This window comes from Athene cunicularia, assembly GCF_003259725.1.
Source record: "Athene cunicularia isolate RWA chromosome 2 unlocalized genomic scaffold, athCun1 chr2_part1, whole genome shotgun sequence".
NCBI classification, from domain to species: Eukaryota; Metazoa; Chordata; class Aves; order Strigiformes; family Strigidae; genus Athene; species Athene cunicularia.
Genome location: NW_020799095.1, coordinates 133410942 through 133422793, shown reverse-complemented (window position 1 = coordinate 133422793; position 11852 = coordinate 133410942). Strand labels below are relative to the sequence as shown.

At 39.3% G+C, this 11852-nt stretch overlaps 1 protein-coding gene across 1 annotated transcript in view; it reads right to left on the bottom strand.

Moving 5' to 3' along the window:
• Window positions 1-5721: 5721 nt before the first annotated feature.
• ZFPM2 (zinc finger protein, FOG family member 2) overlaps window positions 5722-11852 on the bottom strand; it is a 318476-nt gene continuing 312345 nt past the window's right edge. Inside the window, exon 9 of the mRNA XM_026841508.1 lies at window positions 5722-9202. Within this exon, the coding sequence (XP_026697309.1) occupies window positions 6711-9202 (2492 nt within the window). The 3' untranslated portion in view covers window positions 5722-6710. The remainder of the gene's footprint in view (window positions 9203-11852) is intronic.

Genomic DNA, 11852 nt, shown 5'->3' with positions numbered 1-11852 from the left:
TGTGGCAGTAAACCAACATGTTCCCTTCCCTTTGCATACTTACCCTAATACCAAAACTTCAATCACAGGCTGAGATGGCTTCTTTCTAAAACAATTTTCTTCCTTGATCAGTCTTTGAACCTACAGGTCTTTTTATTAGATTCCATAAACGTATCTCTTGGGGGTAGTTTCATCAGAATTAGCACGAGATCAAAAATGTCAAAGCATCAAAGCGGCAGTCTGTTCTCCCTCAAGCCAAACAGCAACATAATCAGCCCACTGGTATTTTCCCCGTATCTCCTAAGACTCAAGTTGCAAGGGGTTTAACAAGGCTTCCTCAAAAAAGGGAAAGCAAACTAATTGAAGGTGAATCCTCCGAAGTGACTAAATAAACCAGCCATACAGGGACACTATTTTAGGGCTACAGAGACTTGAAGCCATATTACCCTTTCACATTTCAGCGTCTCCATTTACCACCCTTGAAGCTCATGCTTCAAACAGGACTGGGAGTGGCAGTAGATTTGAGCACTGTGGTTTCTACAGTCTGCTCTGTATCAGTCGGTCACAACTACAGGACAGAACTTCTGACACACAGAAGTTTCTCTTATTAAAGCCAGGAAATCATTACTGAATGTGAAAAGTTGAACAGAAAACTGTTTTGATAACAGATTAGCTTTCAAACAGTAGCAATGCTGGTTGGTGGTCCTTAAAAGTGATTCCATTTACATATAGCCATCCTGAAAGATCGTATGAACGTAGCTTCACAGTTTCAGTAAGAAAATCCAGAACTGGGAAAGCTGGTATGAAAACTACTTCTGAAGGTGTTTCCAGCTTTATCCGGTTCTATTCATCACACTTGTGGCTCATCCTGTTCAGCACCCTATCCAAAACTTTCAAAGGAACAACTGCTATTCATAGCCATATGCAGCTGCAGACAAAACGGAGTGGTATGTGAACTATTGTCTATTATTAATTGTGCTGTGAAAGGTTCATCCTTTAAGGGAGTTGAGTGAATGCTGCAGGACTGGTGCTCACCATGGGCTCACTCATGTACTGTCGCACAGATGAGTTGTCAGCAGCTCCCTCTTTGTCAGCTGGTTGATGGAGATTACCACTCTCTCCAATACACCACCTCAGGTGGCTCCTTTCACCTGCCTCCACCCTGAATCAGGCACCTTGATTCAGGATGGATTAAACAGTTTAACAACAAAAAACTCAACAGAAAACAAAACAAGAAAATTACAAAGCCAACTAAGCTGGCAGGTGGAAAAAGTGAGTGTATGAGCAATTGAGTTGGTAGGTAGGAACAAATACCTTGGCCTGGGACCTGTGCAAAGTAGCTGAGAGCAGAAACAAGAGAGAGCAATTTTTCCAGGAGCACATTTAAATTTGGAGGTGAATGAATGTGTTGTCACCCTCCACCAAAAGGTGAGAGTTACCTCTGCAATGAGGATTAAATGGTCTGGCTATTACTTCTGCAACAAATAATTTGTCTAATCACCTCATTCAGCTGCATGATGTAATTTCTTAATCTAGTTGAGATTCCTTCTCTCTTTTGGACATGCTCATCTCTCTGTGTTTTTTACATAATATATTTGTGTGTCTGTGTATATAGGAAGAAAAATACGTATTTAAAAGGTGAAACTGTCAGAATTATGGTTTCCCACTCACCCCACCACAGAAACTCATCTCATGCTACCAGTCGCAATTCATTCGTCTTGTGCCTCCGTATTATGAGGAAGCTTTTATTATGTGAGTGGAGAATTCCTGCCCATCTCCCTGCCCCATGCTCTGTTTCACTCCACACACAAGTGCCACCAGTATTTAGTTCATTTTGCTGTGGCTCTAAGGGGTCTCAAAGGGATCTGGATTCAAAGCACTGTTAGCAACCCATATGAAAGGCTTCAGGGAACAGGACCAGGCATGCTTTCAGGCTAACACAGCTGAAGCTTGGGTATCTGACTTATCTCTAATTTACAGTGGGGTCACACACATCTGTTCTGTGTGTTGTCTGTCCTGACGGTTCCTAGCAGCCCAGTGCCCTGGCCATAAAAGTGACCTGGAAGGCGGGAAGAATTGTGATTCTCTTCCTCATTGTCAGCCTTGGGGCAAAGGAGACCACCAGGAACCAGAATCTTTGCACTGGGAATATTCAGCATTTGGGAGTGATTTTGTCTTATCAGTATTTTAGCATCTCTCAACAGGTCTCCTGGGATGTGCAGTGTTTTTGTAGTGCTGATGTCTTGTAACTCCTGCCTTCTGCAGCCATCAGCACACCCATACCACAATGAATTAACAAAGTGCTGATTCCTTTTTCCTTCTTTGCCTCTCAGTGAGATTATCCCACACCACCCTTCCTCCATTGCACTCGACACTGAATTTTTTTTAAGCCAGGTTTTCCAGGGTGTTCAGAGCTCTACCTCAGCCTATCTTTTTAGAGTAGATTCTGTTTCATAGCTTATGTACATTCAGAGAAATGAATTGGCCCACCTCCACCTCACCTTGATGGTGGTTCCGGCTTTGGTTTCATTTTTTAATTTCTACATCAAGGTTTTTTTGTTTGTTTGTTTTGTGGGTTTTTTTTGTTTGTTTTTTTAGTTTTTTTTTTCCTTCTGCATTTCTCAGTGCTGTAGCATTTATTGTACAAAGGAGCAATCACCTTATACATCCTCTCAGACTGTGTTTGGGATGTGACTACTACATTCCTGTGCAAAGTGTCAGACAATGGATGTAGTCAATAGTTACCTGGTAGAAATGAGAGACTGGGAAAGTAAGCAGTGTGGATCCACAGCAAATATCAATGGCATAGATTTAAGATTATTTGTAGCAATAAGAAAATGTCACCAGAACCCTAACGTTATCACAAATAATTCAAGACAAACAGACATCAGCTTGTAGCAATACCTTTTACTACATGTATTTGGTGTGTTCACCTGGTTTATGGTTACAATGAAAAGAATCACCATCATGTAAAAAATTCAGATCGTGACGTGAGAGACCACATGAAAATTGTGTGAAAATTGTAGAATGAATGGGGACTCACCACAGCCTTTCAGAGTCTGAATTTTAGGATACAGACAAATAAATAAGGCAGAGAGGGATGTGGTCACATTAATTCTGAGCACTGCATGCGGATGGGATATTTTGTGAATAAGGAAATCTTCCTTAAAAAGCCAAAAAGCTGAATGGAAAACCTGCCAGACAACATAGGGAATTAGGCAGGAATCAGCTCCTTTAAATGTTAGGCCTTCATGTGGAGCGATTTTATTTTTTGTATCATAAAACCATGAAATATTTTAATGCCTTTTGTTGAGCTATTCATCTCCACTTGAAAGCCCCGAAGATTTATTCACTGACTCCAGATGACAGGGATTAGCGGATCCAAAACATTTAACCAAGGTGCTCTGCTTCCTGCAGGGTTCTAGGTGTCAAAGACTCACTAAGGATGGACTCTCTTTGCATGGGTCATTTGATAAATAATTAATAAACCTACAAAAACCTAAAAGTAGAACTAGGAAGAGTCAGAACTTCAAGAGAAGTTTTCAGCAATAGAGAGTTTACATGATCTATTATCACCTTGGACAAACACATAGATATAATCTCAAGAGTATACAAATAATCACTTGGTCAGAAAACAAGTTTAAGTAGTTTATGTAAGCAATACTTTTGACTTAAATATAGATGTGCTTAAAGTCCCAGTTGGGATTGGGCCAGTATCGTGTAAACTAGTTTAAGAGAGAGGAGATAGATTTCTGTCTGGCCAGTGTGTTTATGTTCTTATTTCAAATGAGTAAATTAAAAAATGGGTGCAATAAAGAAAGTAAAAAAAAAAAAAGGAAAATAGCATGTAAAATTATGTGAAAACATGGTTCCTGAGCCAGCTATGTGAGCAACTATTTTCATCAAATGCTTTGTAATTTAACAAATGTATAAGAAAGCAAATGTGAGCAATCTATATTTGCTACCCACCTATCTAGTAGAAAGTTTTATTTTCAAAGCATGCGATGGTATAACTTTGGGTTTTAGCCCATATCAGTGTTGCTAGGTGCTCCAGTGAAGTGATTAAAATGTGTAAAACATGTACTAAATTGAGTAACTCTGTACCCACAGATGAACAGGTTGTGCTTGTTCTGAACTTGTAAAAATGGGACCGGTCAACCAAATAGGTGATTTATAAAGAGAAAACGCTACCAGGTACATTCTGTCGTGTGAAAGCAATTGGACTAGCCACTGGGAAGAATATAATGCAGCATGTCAGGCTTTAATTTACCTCTGGAATATATCAGGTACCCTCAGCATTTCCAGATCAGAAATGTTTTGTGATAAGGCTTTTTGCTTTCGGCACTGCTTTTCAGGTAGGTATTCCCTTTAACCCCGATATTCTCCTTTACTTTCTCATGGTCTAAAAACAACTCTAGAGCTCAGCAATTGTAAATTACAGTGCCTGTGGTTTTCTGCCCCACTTCACCTCGAAGTTTTTATCTATGCATCTAGATCTTTCAGAACTAGCTTATTTCAATCCAGATGTAATCACTTAGTTCTTTAAACCAGTTTTGTATGATGGATAGTCTTCAAAACAGTGTTTGCCACCAAGTTCAAAATGTACCATCTATCTCAAATATTGTGGTGTCTTAGATATATTGGTGTGGTATTTTCTAATAAATGTTTAATTGATAATCATGAACGCCTGTTTTATTTGCCCTGTGTTTGTAATGCTTTTTATTCTTCACAAGTCTTGTTACCCAAAGTATTTGCTACAGGACGAATATTGGCCCTACTGAAATTAATGTATACACCTGCTATCTTTGCTGAGAGTGAGAACACAATTTTAAGCACTCTTGTTCTGTATTTAAAGGCCAGCTAACCACTAGAGTTGTTAGTAGTTTTTGAAGACTTTATTATTTTTGCTACTGGATCACACGTACCTACACTTACAAATAAAAAAAGGACAAATTCAGTTCCAAAGTAGACAGGGATGGCATTGCTAAAAGTCAGAGGTGTTGCATACTCTTATGCTGGACGCCAACTGGCTGCTTAGCTGAAATACCATCTTTTTTATGTATTTTGTTCTGGGTTGTTTCTTTGGATGATATAGGAACTAGATTAAATACGAAAGTTTATGTGACTGTTCAGGTTGTGGTTTTGCTTTCAGATTTGTAGGATGAAAAATGCATCAGTAGGTCACTTTTATAATACCAATTTTTTTATGAAAACAGGGTACAGGCGACCAAAAAATTGCAAGTAAAGGGTATTAATTGTGCATTAGTTCAGATTTCAATATCACAGAAATTATTGAATAGTATTTCTATATTGAATTATTGGAGCAACCACTGTCCTATTTAAACGAATGCTACTGTTTTTCATATAGGACCACTGAACACATAAAGAATCATACCAGAGGTGTTATGAAGCAGATTGTTCCACTGCTTTTGACATACGGAGGTACTGTCAGGAAAACATTCCTTAGCTTCAATAAAGAGAACGGTCTTCCTGATTTCAGACCTTGACATTTTAAGTTTTAGTTCACTGGGCTGTCTTAGACTTAAGTTGTACTAGTGACCTGTCAGCAAGTACTCCCTCAAAGTGGAGGCATCCTTTGTGCTTATTTTCTCTTCAAACATTCTGCTTTCATAGAAGAGGGGGCAATGTTAACCTGTTCCTAAGAGCTTCTTCACAGCTTGTGAGATCTAAATCCTCCTTGAAAAACAAAATAAAACAGATATAAAGAAATTACTGCCAAACTTCTCCAATGATCTGGAATTTTATTCCATCCATATACATGCATAGTAACAACATTTGTTGAGAAATTATTTCTATCAGAAGTAGAACATTATCTTTGTGATCACCAGTTGCAGTATTGCTACTCTTATATTTAAATATATCTTATATATGAATTAGATTCATAATTGCAGCATTGAGTTTAGGGTTTTGTTTTAGACTGTGCCTTTCAAAAGATAAAACTGATTGATATGACCTCATTACTTACAATACTGCTTCCAGTAATTTTGTTCATTCTTTATAAAGTATTGCATTTAACAGCAAAGGTTTAAAAATTGAGACAGAGATGCATCAGCGAAAGAAAATACAAGTACTATACAGAAAAAAATTGCCATCTTCATTTAACGTACGTTTCAGATTAAGAAAGTGGACAGAAACATACTGCTACATACAAATGCAAAGCCTAATGACTAAGGTACTGTATCTGCTAAAATATAAAGTGCAAACCGAGCCCAATTGTTCAAAAAATTGAAATTTTAAGGCGAACTTTACAGCATAGTTGAAACTTCTTTGCAAGTTATATTTTAGCATATACATATATCTGCAACAGCATATAAGAAAAAAAAAATCAGGATACACAAGTGCTTTTGAAGCTATTTCTAAAATGCTTTTCTGTATTGTTTGCGACTATTTTCTTTAAAATCTACTATACAGTGCAAACCATATGTGCTACACAATAACTATACAATAACATTACAAATGACTTTAATATAAAGTTTTTAAATAAAAAATAACATAACTACAGCTATGAATACTGCTGGTAAAATAAATTAATATTTTTGAAAATGGCACCAATAATACACTTTACTAATGGACTGTAATGAAATTACACCTTCAAGTCTTCAACTCAGCAATAGTGAAATCTCCTGATTGTCCAGATGTAATTCAAACAGCTTTCTTTAGACTGTATGGAACAATATGCTAAACACAGGTACCAAAGGCGACCGATTGTTTCATTTGACATGTTCTGCTGCATGTGACGAGCAATAAAACTTCTTATGAGTTATAAAGTTTGAAAGATTGTTGAACTGGATGTCACACAGTCGGCAATACTTTCCACTGCTTGGGGCCTGGGTAGAACCATTCACGCCTTTAGCTATACTAGACAACTGTTCCTCTGCTGTAGGAATTGCTGGAGAGACATTTTCATTTGCAGTTAAGGGATTCTCAGAGATCCAAGAAGGAGACTTGTGCCCATCTTCATGTGGAGGATTCTGGGAAATGTTCTCTTGCTGTGGGTTTGCGGCAGGTCTTTCCTCCTGTTTTAGTCCCCCATTAACTATTACCATGCCTCGATTTTTTGGCAATAGTGGAAGAGACTCTTTCTTCTGCACAGCACATCCATTTGAAGGCGTCTGGCCTTTAGGAGATTCACTTTCCGTATTTGTGCTTTGATCTAAATCAGTATTATGAATGACAAGAGAACCAGAAATGTAATCACTTGGCTTTATTCCATAATATGGAGAAAGCTGATCTGCTCCTTTAGCTTTCTTTATTGCTCCAGGGTAAAGGCATTGTGGAAGAAACAAATGTTTGTTTTCTTCTTTTGTAGCAATAAGTTGGGCAGCTTCACTAAAGACTTTTAGTCCTTGAAGTGTTGCTAAGTGTGTGGAAAATAAGTTTCCATTAGGAGAGGACTGTTTTGAGTTTCCATTTTTCTCACATTTGATTATGCTTCTTTCATAACTGACATCTGGGCTGTTTCTTTCACTTTCTGGGTTTTGAAACACCTTACTGTCGAGTTGTCCCAGGTCGTTACGCTGGTGGGCAGTGACAGGGCAAAAATTCTGCTTGTGAGCCAGGTAGTTCTCTACCTTGTTAAAACTGATCTTGCATACTGTGCACTCATGGTAGTCCAGCAGCCTTTTGGGAGAAGCGGATGTCCTCTCTGATGGGGGTAAGCATTTTTTACTGAGATCTATGGGCACATCCATCTCCAAGCAAGACACAGTGGAGTGGGGAGTATCACACTTTGAAACTGGAACACATTTGTTAATAGACAGTGATGTTTCCAGATGCTTCGAGACTATTCCTGGGAAGATATCACATCGTGGATGGTAGCATTCTCCAAGGCTCTCTGTTGACTCTTGAGTAGAGGTACAAGGATTGCCAAGATTAGCCACTTCTAGAAATCGCTGTTGAACTAGTGGTGGCCTTTGCTCTTGCTCTGGTAGGCACATCTCATACATCTTCCTTCGCTTCCGGGTACGCATCGTTCTCTGCATGGCAGGCACTTTGTTGGAAGCGGATCTCTTCAGTGGGGGATCGTGGCGAGTGGCACAGTAATACTGCTTGTGGACCATGTACGTTTCATGTCTGCTGAAAGTAATATTACAAGCTTCACACGTGGTCTTGTTAGGATCACTCTCCCCTTCTACTAAAGAAGCATTGGGATTCTTCACATCAGAAGGTTTGCCATTTACCTTCTCATCGCCGTTGCTTGCAGCTGACAATTTCTTAGATTGCGCTGTAAAGTCTTTTTCATGACTTTTATTGTTTGGCCCGATCAAATCTAAAACATTGGAAGAGTTTATGCAAGATGTCTGCAGAAGTTGATTCTCTGGATCTGATGTGTGAGGAGCTGCATTCAGGATGTTTATAGAGCTTTGACCGTTACTGGGACTTACAGCTTCTGGCATTTTTTCTGGAACACTGGAAAAATCTGGTGACTTTGCCATCTGCTGCCATCGGCTGCTACAGTAATGCTTTTTGTGTACCAAGTAGTTGTCCAAATTATTAAATGTTATGTTACACTCAAAACATGTAGCCCCTTTGGGCATCAAAGGACTGTAAATTACAGGAGGATAATTGTTACTTCCATGCCTCAGTCTTCGATGGACCAATTCAGACATTTTGGCTAATATCTCTGAAGCCTGAGGAACCACAGTGATGTCTTGGGGAAAAGCAAACTGTGAAAGAAAAGGTCCCATAGGGAAAGAAGGACCAATATTAGGCTGAACTGGCGATGAAGCAAGCCTTGGACTGGATGGTTCAGATTTTATTTTAGTGTATGAAAAACTCTGCTTATTTGTGGCAGGCTGGGTTTCTGGCCTCTGGTTTGGAAGGAAAAGTGGAGCCTTTTTTTCACATTTATCAAGTTCTGTATCAGAACTTGCATCTTTAGTCTGCATGGTCTTTTGGCTCTGGGGAACATCATTTCTGCTCAACAGGTCCGTTGCTGGCTGTAAACCTTCTTCGTTTCCACTTGGAGAGTGTTCAATGTCACTTTCTCTCTGAATTTTGTTGCCAGAGACATGTAACTCTTGGTGCTGCAGTAGCTCCCTCTGAGTTTGGAAGCCAAAATGGCAGTGATTGCATCTAAAGGCAGCTTGAGTAAGATGTGAGAACAGGTGCTGATGAAAGTTAATCATTGAGTCTGCAGTGTAAGTACAAACTGTGCATTTCAGACTAGCACCAGGTGGGAGAAATTCTTCCATTTTCACTCCTATAGAAAAGACAAGTAAAATACAAAATAAAGTGACCATTATGCCCTTCATGAAGTATACTGAAAAATCAGTTGCACAGAAGGTACAATCACAGTGAAAACAACTAAATTTTCTTCTGATGGGATGGTATTAGTCACCCCGAAAATACTTGAATTGGTTCAGAACTTCTTTCCTTGAACTGCTAGAGAATATTCCAAGACTTCTGCTCTGCTTTGGAGAGCCTTAGTATCTGCATACATTCAGCAAAGATGAAGGGAAAAAAAGAACAAGGGAAAGGATAAAAATAGACCGATCTTACTCTAAATGAAAAGGTCTTAGAAACTGCAGTTTTAACTAAACGAGACATAATGTTTCGCATACACAATTGCTGGAAATTTTGAATGCACAGAAAGCACATCAAGGTGAAGAGGCTCAAGGTTATGATGTGGCTTGAGGTATAGCCCTCAAACTCAAAGTGCCTGAAAGCCACAGACAGAGCAGAAGTAGCATTTTGAGCATTACTGATGCTCAGCTCTTTGCCTGCCTGAGTTCCCTTTAGTGTAGGAACAGGATACAGATCTATCTTCATCAGAAAGCACTGATAAGTTGTGTTCATCATAAGGAAGGAACTCCTCATCAAGGAGGAGGAAGAGTAAGATACAGCTTCACCAACATTTTATCTTCCACATGTAATGGCCGTAGGCAACTACTGCAGTAATACAACTCCTTTTCCTCATGAAATCACTAGAGCTTTTCCTATCAAGAACAGTACATTAAAAGCCATCTTACTGCTGAAGCAAACCCCTCCATGCTTCATGGTATTTTGAAACTGAAAATGCTTTAAAAAGAAATAATATCAAATTTCTCTACTGCAACAACACAGATTCCGATTACCTGCTAAACAATAAAAAATGAAAAAATATTGGTAGGGATGATATTCTGAATTTAAAATAGCTATTTGTTCTGTCTACACAGACACACACAATATACCACGCCTTGGTCAGGTAAACTAGGATTGTGGTAGTTGGACAATATAAAGCTTTAAGAATATTGTGGCTCAGTCTGTGGGAAGTCATTCTCTTGTACCTGGAGGTCCTCACTTCTCCCCTAGCAATGTGAACTTCCACAGTTGTGAGCAACATTTGAATCTGACCTAGTCTTGGCCTTGGAAGCCAGAAGGGAGCCAAGGAGACACACAGCACTTTAATGAGCCCTTGTTCCCTGTCAGCCACTTTTTCACCCGGAGGTCGTATGAAGCTTTAGCTCCTCCACTGCCATGAGATGGTGTTTCATATGCTTCCACACCATGTGATACAGACACAGTGGAGTGGCTCTATGGACTTTGCATTTCAGCTGGGGGTCTGTACTCTGTGGTGTGGGTCTGCTGCAGCCCCCAGCAGGAACAGTAACTGAAGTTGAAGCAAACACAGCACTAGCTTACAGGGCATTTGGAAAAGGAATGATTCGTTTCTACTCCAGAAGCTGTTATAACTTGTGATAATCTGCATAGAAAAATAGACAGACAGGATCTGAAAGAGAGCAAGAATGATTAAACTGACTGGTTTATGAGTAAAAAGAAGCAGAAGGCCCGAGTTTTAGCCTCTGATCTAAGAAATACCTAAAGATTCTTACTGGAAATTCAGCAGGATTTCAGACCTATATCTTTCAAGGAACATAGACGCTTATCTCTAGATTGCAGTAAGACATGGTCACTCAGAGCTTGTGGCTGAAAAACCTCTTGACACTTAAGTCAGTGGTATGTAACTAAATGCAAAGAGCTGAAGCAATCCTTCTTCTTATACAATGGCTAAGATTTCAGAATTTTCCCCTGCTTGGAAGAAATTAATTTGTTATCTTCCAAGAATACCTGTTTTTAATTACCAGGCTGTAAGACACGCTGGGCTGCATTCACCTGCTCTTGTTGAAGCTGTTTCTACTGTTCTGCTGGTTCACTGAACAGTGAAATATTTGCTAGGCAAGAGACAGAAAATGGCAATAGTCTGATATTCAAAGTTAAGGTCTGGAAGCACAAAAGATCTAACCTCTAAATGAATGGCTAAGTGTGTTGTCTACACAAGGAAGTTTCTTAGCACTCTTCTAGTTCGGTTTTGTGTGAGGTAGTCTTCCAAGGCAACATGATGCCTTCTAGATTTGTAACTGCTGCCCAAGTATCAGAGGTACGTATTTCACTTCACCCAGTCCACAGAGTAAGATTCCCACTCCCCCGGGAGTTTTTACACTGCAGCCAAATAAGGCTTTCTTCTGTGAATAAAGCACACATTAGTGTCTGTTAGACTGAATTTCTGTAGGGCCTTTCCCTCTTTGCAGACACAGCTCTGTACACTAGACAGCTAACACACCCATAACCTGACAATGCAGTCTTTCTTATTTGTAGGTTTTCTCTGTTGCTGAAAACTCCAATGCAGAATGTTCTGCAAACACATAACCTGTGCTTCTAGTCCTAAATCAAAACAAATTCAAGGAGCAGACTCAAAGGACCTTCAGGAAGGGAGATAAAATTCCTGCTGAGTTCCAAATTTTTAGTCTCAGGAATTCTGTAATCCCACTTTCCATGTATCTGGTATTATAACTAACAACGTGGACAAAGAAAATACTATCCCCACTTTATATCTGTAAGTAGGGAAAAGAATATTGTTATGAAATAAGTGT